This window comes from Salmo salar, chromosome ssa20 (genome assembly GCF_905237065.1).
Source record: "Salmo salar chromosome ssa20, Ssal_v3.1, whole genome shotgun sequence".
Taxonomy (NCBI): Eukaryota; Metazoa; Chordata; class Actinopteri; order Salmoniformes; family Salmonidae; genus Salmo; species Salmo salar.
This window is the reverse complement of record NC_059461.1, coordinates 61,802,565-61,825,250: the sequence shown is the minus strand read 5'-3', so window position 1 is coordinate 61,825,250 and position 22,686 is coordinate 61,802,565. Positions and strand designations below refer to the sequence as shown.

General features: G+C 42.3%; 1 protein-coding gene across 6 annotated transcripts in view; it reads left to right on the top strand.

Annotated features, from left to right (window-relative positions):
* Positions 1-22,686, top strand: part of LOC106581027 (BCAS3 microtubule associated cell migration factor) — a 338,435-nt gene that overhangs the window by 27,158 nt on the left and 288,591 nt on the right. For 4 of the 6 annotated variants that reach the window (XM_045703731.1, XM_045703732.1, XM_045703734.1 and 1 more), the window contains exons 8-13: positions 3,062-3,169; positions 3,299-3,375; positions 8,463-8,539; positions 9,172-9,255; positions 14,665-14,829; positions 21,282-21,344. In XM_045703731.1, the coding sequence (XP_045559687.1) occupies positions 3,062-3,169; positions 3,299-3,375; positions 8,463-8,539; positions 9,172-9,255; positions 14,665-14,829; positions 21,282-21,344 (574 nt within the window). The remainder of the gene's footprint in view (positions 1-3,061; positions 3,170-3,298; positions 3,376-8,462; positions 8,540-9,171; positions 9,256-14,664; positions 14,830-21,281; positions 21,345-22,686) is intronic. The other 2 variants (XM_045703733.1, XM_014162693.2) reach the window with 1 other exon arrangement.

The following is a 22,686-nucleotide window of genomic DNA, read 5'->3' as shown; positions in this document are numbered from 1 at the left end:
CCATGGTAGTATATGGGGAATAGGGTGTCATTTGAGACGCAGACGATTTTCCCGCGAGACGGTTACTCTCGGCATGATTCACATCTATTGAAATCTTATTGATGATGTTAGGTATTTTGAGACGGGGCAGTAGGGTGTGTTAGAAGCTCATAGTGTGGTTTCTGGACAAGACCTACAGGTAACTGCCAAAATGAAGGACACGCCAACATAGTGTCTTAATAGGGCGTTGGGCCACCACGAGCCACCAGAACAACTTCAATGTGCTTTTGTCTGGAACTCTATTGGAGGGATGTGACACCATTATTCCAATAAATTGGTGTTTTGTTCAAGGTGGTGGAAAATGCTGTCTCAGGCGCTCCAGAATCTCCCGCAAGTGTTCAATTGGTGACTGAGACACATTCTTTAAACCCCCTATGCTCCTTTGAGACCCCTCTTTCAAAGTCACTCATCTCTTCTAGTCATTAGTGCTGAGCGATTAACCGGAATTGAGTTTTTTTAAACAACGAATTGACAAATGGCGGGCAGTTATTTAAATTCCATTTCGATAGTTTTTTTTTCCTGTGAGCTCAGTGTGCACATTGCACAGTTTCTTTTTTAGATAAATCAGATCCAGCCTGAACTGTGTGATGTAGTAGGGAGTTGGTTTCCAGCATGCCAAAATTCGACGTAGTTTAGCAGCTAAACCTGGTAATATGCTACAATGACCATAATCCATTGTGCATCTACTTGTCCAGTTTCTTTTACGTCTGCTACGGAAGAGAGAAGAATGTGTGATCATGAGATGATATAGACAGCAGCTGTTGCTTCGCAAGGTATCTCTACCTGAAAATACATGATCTAAATGATTTGATGTTATTCAGCAAACATAAAAGTATGCCTTGTTTACTTTGAAGTAAATGGTGATTTTGTCAGACAGCATGGAGATGATGACTTGGAATGAAATAATAGTCATCAAATAAAACGAATGTAATATACACTACTGAAATATTTTATTACACTAAAGTAATGTGAATAAATTAAGATTATAAGTGATGATCTGTAATTGGCAGTCACTACCATCATGGGACTTTTAATAATTGTTTTATTCTGTGTTACAGCATTCAACGCATATAATGCATAGTGCATTTAATGTAAAAAAAAATATAATCGAAACCAAAGTTGACTAATCGCTCAGTACGACTAGTCATGGTAGCCAAAATAATGGACAACTGGGCATTTTTATACATGACCCTAAACATGATGGAATGTTAATTGCTTAATTAACACAGGAACCACACCTGTGTGGAAGCATCTGCTTTGAATATACTTGGCATCCCTCATTTACTCAAGTGTTTCCTTTATTTTGGCAGTTACCTGCATGTCTCCCCTTATGTCTGCAACAGGACTAAATGAGTGTTTTTGTGTTTTTGTACCACCCAGTCCCCAGGCAGACATGGAGCCAGAAACTAATACTGCTTGGCATTTGCTGTAGCGACAACACTCAATATAGCCAGTCTACACACGGCTAACACGAACCAACAGCAGTTAAACAAGGGCCATGTCTACTGACTAAGAGAGCGGAAAAGGAGGAGAGAGCGGGAGAGATGAAACCCTTGAGAGAAAGAGGAATAAGAGTGAAAGAGAGGGAACAAGATCGAGAAGCGAGAGAGAACAAGAAAAGGAGGGAGAGGAAAAAAAGAAAGTAGTGCAGGCAGACTGGCTTCTCTATCATCGGCTCCATTCTAAGATTCCCTCATTGGAAGAATTATGGCAAATGAAACCCCCTCCGGTTCTCCATGGCTGCGACTCAGGGCTATCGAGTAGCACATGGAGGAGAGGGGCTGCAGCTTTTTACCATTCATCTCTCCCCAAAGTGTTTCCATGTTCCCGGTGCTTTGCGGCCAGTTTAAGATGTCTTGGCTGCTTTGTGATGGCCTGATGTGTGCATATTTTGAAATGGGGTAATTTTCTCAACGGTTCGGCCACAGTATTTCATCCACTGTTTGCATCTGTCAGAGAGAGGCCTGAATGGAAGGAGCAGATCTTTTCCACCATAAAGAAGAGAAAGTAGCTGCCGGTTGGTTGGTCGGTCGGTCAGTTGGTTTCAGTGATTAGGAACGCAGATGGACATTACAACCTTATTGACGCGTTGAGCCCAGTGGAGTGGAAGAACTGCTACAGGATTGGGATCGGACTTTCGTATTCACTTTGTTGTGTTCGTAGGCTGACACAAAAAGAAGCTCTCTTAGATTTCTGGGGATTTTAGGGTCATCTCCTCTGAAATTGTACACAGTGACAGTGAACTTTGTATCGTAAATACTTTACAGACTTACATTTTTATAGGAAGAGATTAAAAAAAATATATACAACAGAGTAAAAAGCTGAATGCAAACAACCCCAATGGCTCTAGAAACAGAACCAACACACGAATGTGGCACCATGGTCTCTGCCAGTGGGGAGAGATCAAGAGAAGGGAGAGCGAGCGAGACCGAGGAGACGGACAGACCGATAGAGGGAGAGAGAACAGTTGATGAGGATTTATGTCTATGTTCCAATGCCAGCAGCCACTGGCTGGTGTTGGCCTCCCTCCCTAGGAGGCCTCATGTAAATGTGTGTTACATGACAAACCATTTCCCTGTAACCCCTCTCCTCCTCTCTGCCTCCCCTCCCTGGGGTTCCAGCCCGCCACAGGCCTCCTCTCCACTGCGCCTTCTAAATGTTGATTCAGTGGTCGCCAGTGGTTTGGGCTCTCAATGGCGTTTGATCTTCACTTACAGCTGTTAAACACTGTCTCTGATTACCCTGGTGTGTGTGTGTGTGTGTGTGTGTGTGTGTGTGTGTGTGTGTGTGTGTGTGTGTGTGTGTGTGTGTGTGTGTGTGTGTGTGTGTGTGTGTGTGTGTGTGTGTGTGTGTGTGTGTGTGTGTGTGTGTGTGTGTGTGTGTCGGTCCATGTGTGATTTAAGTATTTGACTAATGACTCATGATGACTCAGAAGTCCAAGCATCTGTATGACCTCGAAAATATCTGTCTGTTTTCTACTGAATGTTTCAAATAAGGGATGTGTTTGTGTTTCTATCCCTAGGACCAGCCCCCCATACTGCTGTGTGGACCTGTACTCTCTGAGGACAGGGGAGATGGTCAAGTCCATCCAGTTCAAGACGCCCATCTACGACCTGCACTGCAATAGGGAGTACGTGCAGCATAATCACTTTTCGTATTCATATAATCAGTGCATTCATATCAATATGTTGCAGTATTATGTTATATGAAAATCACATCCTATTTGTAATTTTCCTGATTTTTTTTGTTGTTGTTGTAGGATTCTAGTTGTCGCCCTGCAGGAGAAGATTGCTGCATTCGACAGCTGTACCTTCACCAAAAAGTTCTTTGTTACAAGTAAGGAGCTGGGACTGTGTGTGTATCCTAAATCACACTCTATTCCCTACATAGTGCACTGCTTTTGAACAGAGTGCTATGGTCCCTGGTCAAAGGTAGAGCACTATGTAGGGGATAGGGTGCCATTTAGGATGCTGTCTGTGAATTTGGCCACTTTGGTTGATAAGGCTTTGATGTATGTGTTCATGTTGAACCAGATGACACACTCATGGACGTTTGTTTTCCTTGTGGCTTTGATCAATAAAATCCCCCCTGATTATACTTCACACGTTGTTCTTATCACCATGCACATATATATATATATATATATATACAGACAGACCAGTGTATACAGAGATTAGTACTCACAGATGCATCTTCTCTTCAGTGAAATCAATGGACATATCATCTTGGAACAGATGCTCAGTCTCTCCTGTGTCTCTCTGTACATATGTGAAAACACCAAAGTGATATAGCTACCCACTAACTGTTATATAGCCAGTAGCACCAACACACAGAGCCAGAACCAGCCCAGTCACGTAACACATCAGCATTTTCCACACAAATATCCTACCACCAAAAAGACAAGCAAGTCTGTCATGCTGGCATCACCCAGCCCAAACAACCAACTAACTAAACACAGATACTGGCAGCGTTTACCCCGCAATACACTAACCACCATGCCCCCTCAAGGAGCACCACGTTTAGAACAAGTCTTTGAAACCGGTCTAAACGGATTTCACTGAAACATCATGGTAGAGCAGGCAGAAGCCCCTCTGGTAGTTTAACACATCTCAACATCACTGACAGTATGTTTATAGCATGTTTACAAATCCTGATTGTAACCTCGACAACATACAGCTACACTTTTTTTATAGATTTTTTTATTTCACCTTTATTTAACCAGGTAGGGCAGTTGAGAACAAGTTCTCATTTGCAACTGCGACCTGGCCAAGATGAAGCCAAAGCAGTGCGACAAAAACAACAAGATAGAGTTACACATAAACAAACGTACAGTCAATAACACAATAGAAAAGTATATATACAGTGTGTGCATATGTAGTAAGATTAGGGAGGTAAGGGAATAAATAGGCCATAGTGGCAAAATAATTACAATTTAACAATTAAACTCCGGAGGGATAGATGTGCAGAAGATGAATGTGCAAGTAGAGATACTGGGTGCAAAGGAGAAAATAAATAAATAACAATATGGGGATGAGGTAGTTGGATGGGCTATTTACAGATGGGCTGTCTACACGTGCAGTGATTGGTAAGCTGCTCTGACAGCTGATGCTTAAAGTTAGAGAGGGAGATATAAGTCTCCAACTTCAGTGATTTTTGCAGTTCGTTCCAGTCATTGGCAGCAGAGAACTGGAAGGAAAGGTGGCCAAAGGAGGAGTTGGCTTTGGGTGACCAGTGAAATATACCTGCTGGAGCGTGTGCTACGGGTGGGTGTTGCTATGGTGACCAGTGAGCTGAGATAAGACGGGCTTTACCTAGCAGAGACTTGTAAATGACCTGGAGCCAGTGGGTTTTGCGACGAATATGAAGCGAGGGCCAGCCAACGAGAGCATACAGGTCACAGTGGTGGGTAGTATATGGGGCTTTGGTGACAAAACAGATAGCACTGTGCTAGGCTACATCCATCGCCGAAGTCAGGAATCGGTAGGATAGTCAGCGCAGGATGACGTGAACAGTATATGTAACAAGGCCATTGCTGCCTGCAGATAGTTAACTAACTGCTGTTAGGAGAATAGGGTCTTAATGCGTTGTCTGCCTGCCTTTCCTAGCCATGCCGGGCCATGGGACAATGAGTTTAGTCAATCACTGTTAATCGTGAAATGGAGACGCGTTTCTCTTTGGGGAGGATGAGGAGCAACACAGGCGTCCTGTAATGTGTGTGTTTTTAGTTGTTCTTGTCTTTATAGTGGTGTGGAGTGGGGATGAGGTTAGTTAGGTCTGTGTGTGGATGTGATTTTGGGGTTGGCGATTTCCCTTTTTCTCGATCAAATGTTTTATTTTCTCTTCATCTTTCCTTTTTTTGGCCCTTTGCTTTTTCTCTTTCCTCTGTTCCCCTCAGCCTTTTCCCCTCTCACTTACTCTCCGTCTTTATTTTCTCTTCATATCCTTTCCTCTTCTCCCCCTTCCTCTCCTCTTTCTTTTCATGTCTTTTCTCTCTTCCAATATCTCGTCTCATCCTCTCTTCTCCCTCTCCTCTGTTCCTTTTTCTCTCTCTTTTCCTCTCTCCTCTCCACACAGGATGTGTCAGACACATGTTATCTCACTGCCTGGGCTGAGTGGGTCGTTCTCCCCCAGCCTTGGAGAGCCAACAAAAGGCTGTAGCATTGTGGCTTACCTCAAGTCCTATTCACCCCACGCCTCCCAGCCTTGACTCTTCTGAACACTAAATTACTGTCTGACTCCATCTCATCTGCACCCTGAGCACTACATTACTGTCAGCCAAACCCCTCTCCCTGCGCCTCCATGCACTCACATGACCTCATATTGGTGTGTGTGTGTGTGTGTGTGTGTACTGCTATGTACGTTTGTGGGGGTATGTGTTTGTATATCTGTGTGTATGTGTGTGCACAAACAAGCGTATTTGTCCCCGTTACTCTCTGCGTGCATTTATGGCAGGTTCCATCGTGACTCCTTCTCTGTTTACAGACATGTTTGGGAGTAGTGGTGAATCCTGATGGTGGATGTGCTCAAATACCTTGAGTGTTTTGGAACTAATATATTGGTCTATCAAGCCAGACAAGCTTAATCAAGCACAGATAACGTTTTTGAAATCATTTCAAATAGTATTTGAACCCAGGTCTGGTGCTGTCTGGCCATTGACTCCAGTGTGTGTGTGCTTGTATTTAGTTAATTATTACTCATGTCTACTGTGAGATGACTGTTTACATCAACATCTGTGTGAGTGGGTGGACACATTTGTTCCATTATACAGTGTATTCAGACACGTTGACTTTTTCCACATTTTGTTACATTACAGCCTTATTCTAAAATTGATTCAAAAATAAAAAATAATCCACTCAATCTACACACAATACCCCATATTGACAAAGCAAAAACAGGTTTTTAGACATTTTTGCTAAAACTGAAATATCACATTTACATAAGTATTCAGACCCTTTACTCAGTACTTTGTTGAAGTACCTTTGGCAGCGATTACAGCCTTGAGTCTTCTTGGTATGATGTTACAAGTTTGGCACACCTGTATTTAGAGAGTTTCTTCCATTCTTCTCTGCAGATCCTCAAGCTCTGTCAGGTTGGATGGGAAGCGTTGCTGCAGAGCTATTTTCAGGTCTCTCCAGAGATGTTAGATCGAGTTCAAGTCCAAGCTCTGGCTGGGCCACTCAAGGACATTCAGGAACTTGTCCCGAAGCCACTCCTGCATTGGCTTGGGTGTGTGCTTAGGGTCATTGTCCTGTTGGAAGGTGAACCTTCACCCCAGTCTGAGGTCCTGAGCGCTCTGGAGCAGCTTTTCATCAAGGATCTCTCTGTACTTTGCTCCGTTCATCTTTCCCTCGATCCTGACTAGTCTCTCAGTCCCTGCCGCTGAAAAACATCCCCACAGCATGATACTGCCACCACCATGCTTCACCGTAGGGATGGTGCCAGTTTTCCTCCAGATGTGACGCTTGGCACTCAGGCCAAAGAGTTCAATCTTGGTTTCATCAGACCAGAGAATCTTGCTTCTCATGGTCTGAGAGTCCTTTAGGTGCCTTTTGGCAAACTCCAAGTGAGCTGACATGTGCCTTTTTTACTGAGGAGTGGCTTCCATCTGGATACTCTACCATAAAGGCCTGCTTGGTAGAGTGCTGCAGAGACTGTTGGCCTTCTGGAAGGTTCTCTCATCTCCACAGAGGAACTCTAGAGGTCTGTCAGAGTGACCCTCAGGTTTTTGGTCACCTCCCTGACCAAGGCCCTTCTCCCCCGATTGCTCAGTTTGGCCGGGCGGCCAACTCTAGGAGGAGTCTTGGTGGTTCCAAACTTTTTCCATTTAAGAATGATGGAGGCCAGTGTGTTCTTGGGGACCTTCAATGTTGCCGACATTTTTTAGTACCCTTTCCTAGATCTGTGCCTCGACACAATCCTGTCTCGGAGCTCTACGGACAATTCCTTTGACCTCATGTTTTTGCACTGACATGCACTGTCAACTGTGGGACCTTATATAGACAGGTGTGTGCCTTTCCAAATCATGTCCAATCAATTGAATTTACCACAGGTGGACTCCAATCAAGTTTTAGAAACATCTCAAGGATGATCAATGGAAACAGGATGCACCTGAACTTAATTTCGAGTCTCATAGCCAAGGGTCTGAATACTTATGTAAATAAGCTGTTTCTGTCATTTTTAATACAGTTGCAAACATTTCTAAAACCTTGTTTTTGCTTTGTCATTATGGGGTATTGTATGTAGATTGAGGATTTAAAAATATATATCTATTTTAGAATAAGGCTGTAACGTAACAAAATGTGGAAGAAGTCAAGGGGTCTGAATACTTTCCGAAGGCGCTGTATACTGATAGCTTGATGCGCTTGTGAATTTATGGGCTGTTTGTCCTCATCTTCTGTATGTGTGTTGACGTCCATTTGTATTTATGCTGAGCTTTTGAGTGTGTGTGTTTCTTTTTACTTAGAGCCACATTATGACCTAATGCGTTCTGTGGCACACAATAAAGTGGGGACGGCTCCTGTCTAGATTGACTGGCAGACACACTGATCCCTATGGGGACTACTAAAGCACACACACAGTGATCCACTTTCCCCTCTCAAACACATTAGGGCTTTAAGAGAAACCGAGACACACTCGGAGGAGAGGAACTCTGACTAGCAAAAAGCGAATATCTACAGCAGCATTATCAGCATTCACTGTTTCTGCAACTTCTAAAAGGGAACATGTTGACGTTAGGTAATCCTAGGGCATTCCATTTGAGATACGCAGTCATGATTTTACGCCTTGATTGGTGTATATCAAATGGTGTGACTGTGTTGTGTCAGCCTCAATTGTGTATCCAATTTTTCCCCATGGCTGAAGGGTATGGAAAAAGTACGGAGTTCACCTTCAATAACTGTATGTTTCCTCCCATGTGTTTTCAGGCTGCTTTCCATGTCCGGGCCCCAACCTAAACCCCATAGCACTGGGAGGACGCTGGCTAGCCTACGCTGAGAATAAGGTAGGACACAGGCACACACACACACCCATCCGTCACAGATGTACTTATCACAACAGCATATTTACAGTCCTCCAAAAAGCATTTTTTATTTGAGCTCTTTAATCTCTCAGTACAACTCATTCCAAGAAGATACCACTAGAAATGATAACATCTGAAAACCAACAGATGTAGGTTTTGTTAGGTCTATTTAATAGGATTTTGGTATTTTTCAAAAGCAAGTCCACTCTACGCAATAAGTTTAATGGATAATTGTGTCTGGTAGTTTTCTGATTACACTCGGCCACTCAAGCAGTTGACAGATGGGTCAGTGACTACTTGTTACTATGGCTTTGGGCAGTAGACCGAGTAATGTTGGGAAACGTATAAGCTACTCTGTTCGTGAAGTATAGAGTAGGTCTGGGATGGATGGCTGGATCCAAGGAAATGGACAATGGGATAGAGGAGTGTTTTTAATGTGCTTCTCCTCCATATTCTGTTTCTGGTTGGCCTCAGGTGCAGGAGGACGATGGTTATGTATTTCTTATCTATGTTTTCCTCTCTCTCTCTCTCTCTCTCTCTCTCGCTCTGTCTCTCTCTTTCTGTGTCTCTCTCCCTCCATCTGTGTGTGTGTGTCTCTCTCTCTCTCCCTCCAGTTGATCCGGTGTCACCAGTCTCGAGGCGGTGCCTGTGGGGACAATGCCCAGTCTTACACAGCAACAGTCATCAGCGCTGCTAAAGTAAGTCAAACACACACACTCTCTCAAACACACCTCCCCCCACCTCAGTGGTTGTAATAAAATCATTTACATCTTTACATTTCTGAGAAGTGATATAGGATCCACCCTGGCTTTCCCCTGTGAGTCAGACACCATTCTGAGAATCTATATCATAACCCAGACACAGGCCTTGAGAGTCAATGAGCATCTTAACTAATTTCTATGGTCCCTGTATGTGTCTGTAGGGGGTTCCATCCTGTACTGTACTGCAATATGGGACACAGCCCCTGTAATACTCCTCTCAGCTGGAGAGCACCGCCAGGCTACACGAACTGCTAAGCCATTTGATACCAAACTGAATTTATACCCCTCTGCTCTGTTGATGTAGCGGCTAAGCTATCCCACGCTACTAGCCTAGCACAGCAATTTCCTCATATGGTTCCAGCCTCCTGTCTTTTCCAAGCCTGCAAAGGGGAACCCTAATTGATTTATGAAGCCCCCTCGGGTCAGAGTTATTCCCATGGTCACTCCCTCCCTCTCTCCTAAATGAGCGCTAACGCTAGCGTGATAGCAGTCCTATTAGCCGCTAATGGCGGCATACAGTGGCTTGAGAAAGTATTCACCCCCTTGGCATTTTTCCTATTTTGTTGCCTTACAACCTGGAATTAAAATGGATTTTTGGGGGGTTTGTATCATTTGATTTACACAACATGCCTACCACTTTGAAGATGCAAAATATGTTTTATTGTGAAACAAACAAGAAATAGGACAAAAAAAACTACTTGAGCGTGCATAACTATTCACCCCCCCCAAAAGTCAATACTTTGTAGAGGCACCTTTTGCAGCAACTACAGCTGCAAGTCTCTTGGGGTATGTTTCTATAAGCTTGGCTCATCTAGCCACTGGGATTTTTCCCATTCTTCAAGGCAAAACTTCTCCAGCTCCTTCAAGTTGGATGGGTTCTGCTTGTGTACAGCAATCTTTAAGTCATACCACAGATTCTCAATTGGATTGAGGTCTGGGCTTTGACTAGGCCATTCAAAGACATTTAAATGTATCCCCTTAAACCACTCAAGTGTTGCTTTAGCAGTATGCTTAGGTTCATTGTCCTGCTGGAAGGTGAACCTCCGTTCCTGTCTCAAATCTCTGGAAAACTGAAACAAGTTTCCCTCAAGAATTTCCCTGTATTTAGCGCCATCCATCATTCCTTCAATTCTGACCAGTTTCTCAGTCCCTGCCGATGGAAAACATCCCCACAGCATGATGCTGCCACCACCATGCTTCACTGTAGGGATGGTGTTCTCGAGGGTGATGAGAGGTGTTGGGTTTGCGCCAGACATAGCGTTTTCCTTGATGGCCAAAAAGCTCAATTTTAGTCTCATCTGACCAGAGTACATTCTTCCATATGTTTGGGGAGTCTCAAATCAAATCAAAGTTTATTTGTCACGTGCGCCGAATACAACAGTGAAATGCTTACAGGCTCTAACCAATAGTGCAAAAAAGGTATTAGGTGAACTATAGTTAAGTAAAGAAATAAAAACAACAGTAAAAAGACAAACAGTAGCGAGGCTATATACAGTAGCGAGGCTACATACAGACACTGGTTAGTCAGGCTGATTGAGGTAGTATGTACATGTAGATAAGGTTAAAGTGACTATGCATAAATGATGAACAGAGAGTACCAGTAGCGTAAAAGAGGGGTTGGCGGGTATGCAGATAGCCCGGTTAGCCAATGTGCGGGAGCACTGGCAGGTCGGGCCAATTGAGCTAGTATGTACAGTCGTGGCCAAACGTTTTGAGAATGACACAAATATTAATTTTCACAAAGTCTGCCATCTCAGTTTGTATGAGGGCAATTTGCATATACTCCAGAATGTTATGAAGAGTGATCAGATTAATTGCAATTAATTGCAAAGTCCCTCTTTGCCAGGGAAATTAACTGAATCCCCCAAAAACATTTCTACTGCATTTCAGCCCTGCCACAAAAGGACCAGCTGACATCATGTCAGTGATTCTCTCGTTAACACAGGTGTGAGTGTTGACAAGGACAAGGCTGGAGATCACTCTGTCATGCTGATTGAGTTCAAATAACAGACTGGAAGCTTCAAAAGGAGGCTGGTCTTTAGAATCATTGTTATTCCTCTGTCAGCCATGGTTACCTACAAGGAAACACGTGCCGTCATCATTGCTTTGCACAAAAAGGGCTTCACAGGCAAGGATATTGCTGCCAGTAAGATTGCACCTAAATCAACCATTTATCGGATCTTCAAGAACTTCAAGGAGAGCGGTTCAATTGTTGTGAAGAAGGCTTCAGGGCGCCCAAGAAAGTCCTGCAAGCACCAGGACCGTCTCCTAAAGTTGATTCAGCTGCGGGATCGGGGCACCACCAGTACAGAGCTTGCTCAGGAATGGCAGCAGGCAGGTGTGAGTGCATCTGCACGCACAGTAAGGCGAAGAATTTTGGAGGATGGCCTGGTGTCAAGAAGGGCAGCAAAGAAGCCACTTCTCTCCAGGAAAAACATCAGGGACAGACTGATATTCTGCAAAAGGTACAGGGATTGGACTGCTGAGGACTGGGGTAAAGTCATTTTCTCTGATGAATCCCCTTTCCGATTGTTTGGGGCATCCGGAAAAAATCTGGTCCAGAGAAGACAAGGTGAGCGCTACCATCAGTCCTGTGTCATGCCAACAGTAAAGCATCCTGAGACCATTCATGTGTGGGGTTGCTTCTCAGCCAAGGGAGTGGGCTCACTCACAATTTTGCCTAAGAACACAGCCATGAATAAAGAATGGTACCAACACATCCTCCGAGAGCAACTTCTCCCAGCCATCCAGGAACAGTTTGGTGACGAACAATGCCTTTTCCAGCATGATGGAACACCTTCCATAAGGCAAAAGTGATAACTAAGTGGCTCGGGGAACAAAACATCGATATTTTGGGTCCATGGCCAGGAAACTCCCCAGACCTTAATCCCATTGAGAACTTGTGGTCAATCCTCAAGAGGCGGGTGGAAAAACAAAAACCCACAAATTCTGACAAACTCCAAGCATTGATTATGCAAGAATGGGCTGCCATCAGTCAGGATGTGGTCCAGAAGTTAATTTACAGCATGCCAGGGCGGATTGCAGAGGTCTTGAAAAAGAAGGGTCAACACTGCAAATATTGACTCTGCATCAACTTCATGTAATTGTCAATAAAAGCCTTTGACACTTATCAAATGCTTGTAATTATATGTCAGTATTCCATTGTAACATCTGACAAAAATATCTAGAGACAATGAAGCAGCAAACTTTGTGGAAATTAATATTTGTGTCATTCTCAAAACTTTTGGCCATGACTGTACATATGTACATGAATGTATAGTTAAAGTGACTATGATTAACAGAGAGTAGCAGTAGCGTAAAACAATGCGTTTTGGCGTCCCACATGCCTTTCGGTGAACACCAAACATGTTGCTTATTTCTTTCTGGCCACTCTTCCGTAAAGCCCAGCTCTGTGGTGTGTACGGCTTAAAGTGGTCCTATGGAGAGATGGTCCTATGGAGATATACTCCATTCTCCGCTGTGGAGCTTTGCAGTTCCTTCAGGGGTATCTTTGATCTCTTTGTTGCCTCTGATTAATGCCCTCTTTGCCTGTTCTGTGGGGTTTGGTGGGCAGCCATCTCTTGGCAGGTTTGTTGTGGTGCCATTTTTCAATAATGGATTTAATGGTGCTCCGTGGGGTGTTTTTAAAGTTTCTGATATTTTTATATAACCCAACCCTGATCTGTACTTCTCCACAACTTTGTCCCTGACCTGTTTGGAGAGCTCCTTGGTCTTCATGGTACCGCTTGCTTGGTGGTGCCCCTTTCTTAGTGGTGTTGCAGACTCTGGGGCCTTTCAGAACAGGTGTGTGTATATATATATATATATATATATACTGAGATCATGTGACACTTAGATTGCATACAGGTGGACTTTATTTATGTAACTAATTATGTGACTTCTGAAGGTAATTGTTTGCACCAGATCTTATTTAGGGGCTTCATAGCAAAGGGGGTGAATACATATGCACGCACCACTTTTCCTTTTTAATTTATATTTTGAAACAAGTAATTTTTTTTGTGTACGTCCATCACATGAAATCCAAATAAAAAGCCTTTTTACATTACAGGTTGTAATGCAACAAAATAGGAAAAATGCCAAGGGGGGTGAATACTTTTTGCAAGGCACTGTTCATAAAATAGAGCAGCAGCAGCAGCGCTGAAGTGTTAGCCTGGCTAGCGGAGGGAGGGGGAATTGAGGTCCCGGTCTGCAGCCGCCGTTTAGAACTATATATTACCATCTCAATTTTTTCACCCCTGCCCCCCTCCTCCGGTGTACAACACCACACTCCGACTGAGTGAGTGCTGCTGTCCAGAGACTTAGAAGGCGAGAGGGGGTGTGGAAGGAGCGCTAAGGGGGAGTTTTTGGGGAGTATTTCCTAGCATTTTATTGGAAATAATATTTTGTAACAGCGCATAATTCCAGCTGTATTGTTCCTCATACTAATCACTGGAATGTAAACATAAAGCAAACTTGCTCATTGTCTGACTGTGTGATGCTCTGCATCAGTGTGGAGGCTCCTCCATGTCCTCTCCGGGCCTAGCCAGGGTGTCTGACTCAAACACCTCTGTGGCCTGGGTCAGGCCAGGCTCAAGGAAATGGATAGACTCCACTTAAGCAGCACTATCTCACCGCTACACTTTCCTGAGCTAATGGAGTCCGTATACTGTGTGTGTGTCAGCGCAAAGGGGCCCCGGAGAACTTAATCAGGTATTCAGGCCAGGCAGCACTGTCAATACCGTGTGGCGCCTCTCGTTTGTTGGGTCTATGCATCACACACTCACCCACCCACACACACACTCCCTCACTTGGCGACTCCACCTAGCCCACTAACAGACTGGTGTGTGTAAATTGCTCAGAGCCCCATCAATAATGAAACAGTGTGTTTGGCTCCTAATTGATCAACACTAATGTGTTTTCTAATCACTGCAGTGTGACGTTTTAGTGCTAATCCAAACAGGAGCCATTGATCTGTGTAGGGCTGAGAGGGGGGAGTCTGGGGAGGAGAGACTGGTGGCAGACACTCGGCTCCTGCTGTTTCAGCACTCCACATCATCAGCAGCAGCTGATAGCATTGAGTAGATAGCCAGTCTCTCTCTCACAGACACACATGCACACACGCTTATAGGCATGCGTAGACACAGTCGTTCTATATTGATCAACACTTCTCTCCCAGATCCCCTTAGTCAAACAGACATACTGGTGTCTTTATTGGAAGTGTCTAGTTGGTTTATGATGATGAGCCCAATCTGATGTTTGTTTCCTGCTTTTCTCCACCTCCCCCCTCTCTCCCCTCTATATATGCGCTGCTCTCCTTCCCCCTGTCGTTCTGGTTTGACCCTAAAGACTGGTCTCACCATGGTGGGGAAGGTGGTGACCCAGCTAGCTGGTACTCTACCCACTGGCGCCCCAGACGAGGAGGGTGCTACCCCCCACAGCACCACCCGCCGAAGCCCCCATGCCCCCGGAGTAATCACCGTCATAGACACACACAACGTCGGAGAGGGACAGGTATGTGTAGACCCTGGCTCTCCAACCGGGTTAAATCCCCTTCTGATGTAATGGTAAGAAAATATACATGTTCTGCAACCAGAAATGGAAGAAGAAGAAGGAATACTGCAAAAAAATGTTTTCACACAATGTGGAGATAAAAAGATGATGTTGAAGAGGTACATGTATTACTGTGTCTTACCATTTGTGTTATGCACCATGGCTCTGAAGTAATGTTGAAAAAGTGTACAAAGCGAAACATACATCTTGGTTGGTTTTTGTGTATGTAGTAATTTGTTTTGGGGTTGTTTGAACAATAATTCTCACCTGATAATAATGTGTCATCACTACCTTTTATAAACCGTCCCAACCTACTGTATCTCAGACTGCCACTGGCTGCTAGATACATCATGGGAATGTGTCTCTTCCTGCTTTTGGCACAGGTCCCAAGTGAAGACCAGGCTATAGGGGGTAGATCAGCTTTAATATTGCAGCTCTTACTCATTCAAGGGTTTTTCTTCGAGTCCTGACCTCAACCTGATTTGAGATGCTGTGTGGCATGACCTTGAGAGCAGTTCACACCAGACATCCCAAGAATATTGCTGAACTGAAACAGTTTTGTAAAGAGGAATGGTCCAAAATTCCTCCTGACCGTTGTGCAGGTCTGATCCGCAACAACAGAAAACGTTTGGTTGAGGTTATTGCTGCCAAAAGAGGGTCAACCAGTTAAATACAAGGGTTCACATACTTTTCCAACCCTGCACTGTTACTGTTTACACGGTGTGTTCAATAAAGACATGAAAACATATCATTGTTTGTGTGTTATTAGTTTACGCAGACTGTGTTTGTCTATTGTTGTGACCTAGATGAAGATCAGATCAAATTGTATGACCAATTTATGCAGAAATCCAGGTATTTCCAAAGGGTTTACATACTTTTTCTTCTTCTGTAGTTGCGGATCAGACCTGCACAACGGTCAGGAGGAATTTTGGATCATTCCTCTTTACAAAACTGTTTCAGTTCATCAATATTCTTGGGATGTCTGGTGTGAACTGTTCTCTTGAGGTCAGGCCACAGCATCTCAATCGGGTTGAGGTCAGGATTCTGACTGGGCAACTCCAGAAGTTGTATTTTCTATTGTTGAAGCCATTCTGTTGATTTACTTCTGGGTTTTGGGTCATTGTCCTGTTGCATCACCTAACTTTTGTTGAGCTTCAATTGGCGGACAGATGGCCTAACATTCTCCTGCAAAATGTCTTGATAAACTTGGAAATTAATTTTAGTCGATGATAGCAAACTGTCCAGGCCCTGAGGCAGAAAAGCAGCCCCAAACCATGATGCTCCCTCCACCATATTTTACAGTTGGGATGAGGTTTTGATGTTGGTGTGCTGTGCCTTTTTTCTCCACACATAGTGTTGTGTGTTCCTTCCAAACAACTCAACTGTAATTTCATCTGTCCACAGAATATTTTGCCAGTAGCGCTGTGGAACATCCAGGTGCACTTTAGCAAACTTCACACGTGCAGAAATTGTTTTTGTTGAACAGCAGTGGCTTCTTCCGTGGTGTCCTCCCATGAACACCATTCTTGTTTAGTGTTTTACGTATCGTAGACTCGTCAACGGAGATGTTAGCGTGTTCCAGAGATTTCTGTAAGTCTTTAGCTGACACTCTAGGATTCTTCTTAAACTCATTGAGCATTCTGCGCTGCGCTCTTGCAGTCATCTTTGCAGGACGGCCACTCCTAGGGAGAGTAGCAGCAGTGCTGAACTTTCTCCATTTATACACAATTTGTCTTACTGTGGACTGATGAACATCAAGGCTTTTAGAGATACTTTTGTAACCCTTTCCAGCTTTATGCAAGTCAACAATTCTTAGTCTCAGGTCTTCTGAGATCTATTTTGTTTGAGGCATGGTTCACATCAGGCAATGCTTCTTGTGAATAGCAAACTCAAATTGTGTTTTTTCGGGCGAGGCAGCTCCAACCAACATATCTCATCTCATTGATTCGACTCCAGGTTAGTTGACTCCTGACTCCAATTAGCTTTTGGAGAAGTCATTAGCCTAGGGGTTCACATACTTTTTTTCAACCTACACTGTGAATGTTTAAATGATGTATTCAATATAGACAAGAAAAATACAATAATTTGTGTGTTATTAGTTAAAGCACACTATGTTTGTCTGTTGTTGTGACTTAGATGAAGATCAGATCAAATTTGATTACCAATTTATGCAGAAATCCAGGTAATTCCAAAGGGTTCACATACTTTTTCTTGCTACTGTACATACATATATATATATATATATATATATATATATATATATATACATATATACATACACACACACACACACACACACGTGTTTTTAAAATAAATGTTCCTTTTATTACTTTCTAACCCCACTACCCTTCCCTAATTGGAGTGAACTAGTGAACAACAACACTTCGGCTTATACATAAAATATATATATTTTATGGGCACAGTCTATTTTACAATAGTTATATTATGTTTTGTTTTTACTCCTTCCTCTAAACTCAACCTCTCCCATCTATTTATTTCACAAAAGTTCTGGACCTACAGTTGAAGTAGGAAGTTTACATACACTTAGGTTGGAGTCATTAAAACTTGTTTTTCAACCACTCCACAAATTTCTTGTTAACAAACTGTAGTTTTGGCAAGTTGGTTAGGACATCTACTTTGCATGACAAGTCATTTTTCCAACAATTGTTTACAGACAGATTATTTAATTTATAATTCACTGTATCACAATTCCAGTGGGTCAGAAGTTTACATACACTAAGTTGACTGTGCCTTTCAAACAGCTTGGAAAATTCCAGAAAATGATGTCATGGCTTTAGAAGCTTCTGATAGGCTAATTTACATAATTCGAGTCAATTGGAGGTGTAGCTGTGGATGTATTTCAAGGCCTACCTTCAAACTCAGTGCTTGACATCATGGGAAAAATCGAAAGAAATCAGCCAAGACCTCAGAAATATTTTTTGTAGACATCCACAAGTCTGGTTCATCCTTCATCCACGCCTGAAGGTACACGTTCATCTGTACAAACAATAATACGCAAGTATAAACACCATGGGACCACGCAGCCATCATACCGCTCAGGAAGGAGATGCGTTCTGTCTCCTAGAGATGAACGTACTTTGGTGCGAAAAGTGCAAATCAATCCCAGAACAAGTACATCATTCAGGAAGGTAAAGCTTGGTCGCAAATGGGTCTTCAAAATGGACAATGACCCCAAGCATACTTCCAAAGTTGTGGCAAAATGGCTTAAGGTCAACAAAGTCAAGGTATTGGTGTGGCCATCACAAAGCCCTGACCTCAATCCCATAGAACATTTGTGGGCAGAACTGAAAAAGTGTGTGTGAGCAAGGAGGCCTACAAACCTGACTCAGTTACACCAGCTCTGTCAGGAGGAATGGGCCAAAATTCATCCAACTTATTGTGGGAAGCTTGTGGAAGGCTACCCAACATGTTTGACTCAAGTTAAACAATTTCAAGGCAATGCTACCAAATACTAATTGAGTGTATGTAAACTTCTGACCCACTGGGAATGTGATGAAAGAAATAAAAGCTGAAATAAATAATTCTCTCCACTATTATTCTGACATTTCACATTCTTAGAATAAAGTGGTGATTCTAACTGACCTAAGACAGGGAGTTTTTACTAGGATTTAATGTCAGGAATTGTGAAACTGAGTTTAAATGTATTTGGCTAAGGTGTATGTAAACTCCCAACTTCAACTGTATATATGTTTTACATTAGTTATCTTGTTATTATTCCCAAACTTCAGCTCCATTCAACCCCTCTCATCTATCTCTTAACACCATCCATATTGGATTTCTATTTGCCACATATTGTAACTGTGCTATTTTGTTTCACAGAAGTTCTGAACCTTTTCTATTCTCATAATTTCTACAGATTGTAAATTAAAAATATATATTTTTTGCTAAAACTATTATTATATTATTGATTATTGACTATGACTTTTAAAATCACCCAGTATTGCTATCTGCGGCGTTAGCTCCAGGTAAATGTTGCAATTCTTCAGCCATTCCTGGACCTGTGACCAAAAACAAGCTACATATGGACAGTACCAAAACAAATTATTAATATATATATATATATATATATATATATATATATATATATATATATATATATATATATATATATATATATATATTTTCATTCATTCATTCATTCTATTGGTTTGCAAGAATTTCGTATAATAATTCAATTGAAATATTCTAAGTTTTGAAATCCGGCATCATTTTGCGTTTCAGTTCATAAACCATGTGCCATGGAATCGGTACATCGAAAATCTCTTCCCAACTATTTCGCAATCTATATGGCACTGCTGTCAGTTTTTTTGGTCCAATAAATGAAACTGGTAAAGTTTTTTATTTATCACAATTTTCTTTAACCAATTATGGTCTTTAATGCAGGGCCGACAGACAAGTTCCTTACTTTTTCCCCCTTCTACTTTGCTCTTCCATTTTTGCAGTAATGCTGCAATTAGTTGGTTGTAATTTTGAGTAGAGCAGACATTTCCATATATTTTTCTTAGCTTCATGTGTGACATAACTCCACCAGTATAATATTTGTAAATTATATCATAAATAGGACTATTTTGTTTTTAATACTTTAAAAAATGTTTTATCTATTAGTATTTTTGAGTTTAACCACTGTTTGTTGTATTATTTGTTCTGTTTTTTTCTTGTGGATTAAATTGAAATTGCAACCAACTTTCTATGGCTTGTTTTTAACAATAGCGATATTTTGGGAGATTTCCTTTTCAAATATTGAAAGTGCGAGGTTGTAATCTGAATAAGGCCATTCTTGAAAATGGGGTGAGACATTCTTTTTCATTTGCTAGAGAACTAGTTTGGATTTAAGTAACTTTTGTCACATGTTGTTGAAGCCTGTAGTGAGAGGTCTAATGCTTTAATATTTAATGATTTCTGCCGTCCGAATTCATATTCATTATATAAATAAATTAATTAATTTTGTCTGGCTTGCCGTTCCAAATAAAATTGAATCTTTTTTTTAATTATAATTTAAATAACGGTTCGATAGGTGTAGGCAAGACCATAAGCAAATAGGTCAACTGGGATGTGACTGAAGAGTTAATCAGGGTAATTTTTCCACAAATAGACAGGTATTTTTCTTTCCATGGTAGCAAGATCTTCTCTATTTTTGCTAACTTTCTATTTACATTTATTGGAGTGAGATGATGTATTTCTGTCAGGATATGTATACCGAGTATGTCCACATCACCATCAGACCATTTTATTGGTAAACTACATGGTAATGTAAATGTTGTATTTTTGGTGATCCAATACGTAATTATATACACGTTTTCCTCCTCTTGACAGTTTTAAACTTTCTGAGAAGTAGCCATTATTTACTATTTTACACCTAGGGTTACTATACATGACTTTAACCCATTTCATAAGAGATTCTCCAAAATTCAAATGTTCCAGGCATTTATTTCTAAACTCCAGTCGTACTGTGAAAAACATGGGCGAGGATCTTTGTTGAATAAGTTCTTCTGTTTCTTTTTGTTTTTCCTGTAATTTATTCTGAGCCTTTGGTACAGTTTTATTGGTATCTATCTGTTCTGTTAGAAGGTCTATTTCCTTTGTTAATATGGACTCTTTTGACCTAAACATTTAAGTGTCCCATACAATAAGGGGATCTGCTGTACTTATGTTATGTCGGAAAAATTCAGTTAAATTCCTCTGTCCTAGTTCACTTGTTTTTATCATCCATTAGGGTTTGATAAAATTTCCAATATCCTCGCCCACGTGGAATTTCATTAAGAGTAATGTATATGCCAATTATCTGATAGTCCGACCGCGTTCTGGCCCCTATCAACACTTTTTAAACTTTTGGTGCCAACGAGAATGACACAAGAAAGTAGTCAAGACAACTAGCTTGATTGAGCCTCCGTCTTGTATAACTCACTAGGTCAGGATATTTAAGCCCCCATATATCCACTAGTTCCAATATATCCATGACATTTGTGATTTCCTTAAGAGCATGAGGGTGATAGTTTGTAGTGTGATTTCCTTTACGATCCATTGAGGTATTATAATCTCCCACCAGCACAGCTGTTCTTTGTTTGCACCAAACTGTCTCTAGACATTCTCTCATCAGAGTTAGAAGTGTTTTTTACTGATGCGTTGTGGGTAACCAGAAAACGTTCCCAGGTGTCCGTTTCCTTGTACAGTATCTTTAATAGAGTGTCACATTTACTGAGCTACAGCCTTACATGTTTACACTTCTCACATACAAGGCCCTTTTACACACACGTTTAAATCAGAACAGATTCTCTATCCTCTCTTCCCTCCTTTTTCTTGTCCTTTCTGACCTCCGTAAACACACCTTTTGGGTTTTGTGGTGTGGTGAGAAACCTCCCAGGTTAAACCTTTTTTTTTTTATCCTCTGCTAGACCCAACACAGGAGCCCACCAACCAACCCCACACACGTACCTGACAGTACCTCGGGGCCTAAGGTGGGATTTATTTTGCTTGCTCACTCATATTTTTCCAGCTCGGCCTTCGCCACAGCGCCAGCTTTTTTAAGCTGTGGGGAGACTTAATGAATGCACTGCTAATCATCACCAGTAACCTCACAAGATGCTTGTACTCTATTTTTGGCACATTCCTCTCTTCCTAGCTCTCTTAGTGAAAGGCTGTCTGTGTAATGCTCACCCTATTGTTGGTTATAGCTGTTATGTATAAGGGGCATAAGGTTACTATAAATCCATACCATGTCTTTTATTGTAGTGCAGTGGAAGAATCATTGAATTCCTAAACTATGACCACACAACACTGTGTGTGTGTGGGATGTGCGCGCGCGCACGCACACAGTCTCCTGAGGGCTCCTCCAGACCGGGGCTAAGTTCCTCAGATGCAGGTCTGCACTGTGTCACCAGCAATTTTACAGTAACCCTACACTGCACATAAACACAGTTAGGAGAAAGAGGGAGTGAGGAGGGGGCGAGAGAGGGGAGGGAGGGAAAGAAGGGGGATTTCTGTGTGACTTCAGCGTATAGCTGTGTGTTATACAGGTTTTGCGTTGCTTTCTTGCCACATCTCTCAACTCAAACTATTAGTTTGTTGACTCTTTCATTGGAAGTGGTGACCCCTCTTTACACACACACATTCCTCCTGTATAATAGGTTTACTCTCCAGAGGTAGCCCCCGACACTAATTCTCCTTTTCAAAGGGCTTCAGCAGGATTCCCTCACACAACAACAGTGTGCCTCTGATGTAATAAAAGGGGTCTGGCTTATGTCACCACTTTTCCTTGTTCTTCTCTTTCCCTCCTTTCCTCTCTCCTTCTCTCCCTCCAGTCCAGTCTGAAATAAAGGGCTCAGTTGAGCTCAGTGGTTGTTTTGTGTTTGGACTGGCTCATATTAATACGAATGCAGCACTGCTCCCAGCTCCTTAATGCAACACTAGGCCAGATGTATCACTTTGAGACCGACCTGCTCTTTCTATCTTTCCGTTCTCCTTTCTCTCTCTCACTCTTTCTCTGGCCTCATGTCTGAGCTTAGTTATAATCTGTTCAAGACCAGAAATGTTTACACACACAAAGTCCCTCGCCTGAGAACAGACTCATACTCAGCAGCACTGTGATTTGTTTTGCACAGTCGGAGGACTTAGAGCTTAGCTACTGGTCTGAGATCAGCCTCTTGTCAGCCGTCTTAGTTTTCATGCAGCACATGGAGACAGATGACTGGCATAGTGCTGCTGTGACAGTATAGAAAGAGTGAGAGTTCTCTTTTTTTGCTGCTGAGTGACTTGCCATTCCAAGCCTCTCTCTGGTGTTTATTGGCATTATTGCTAATT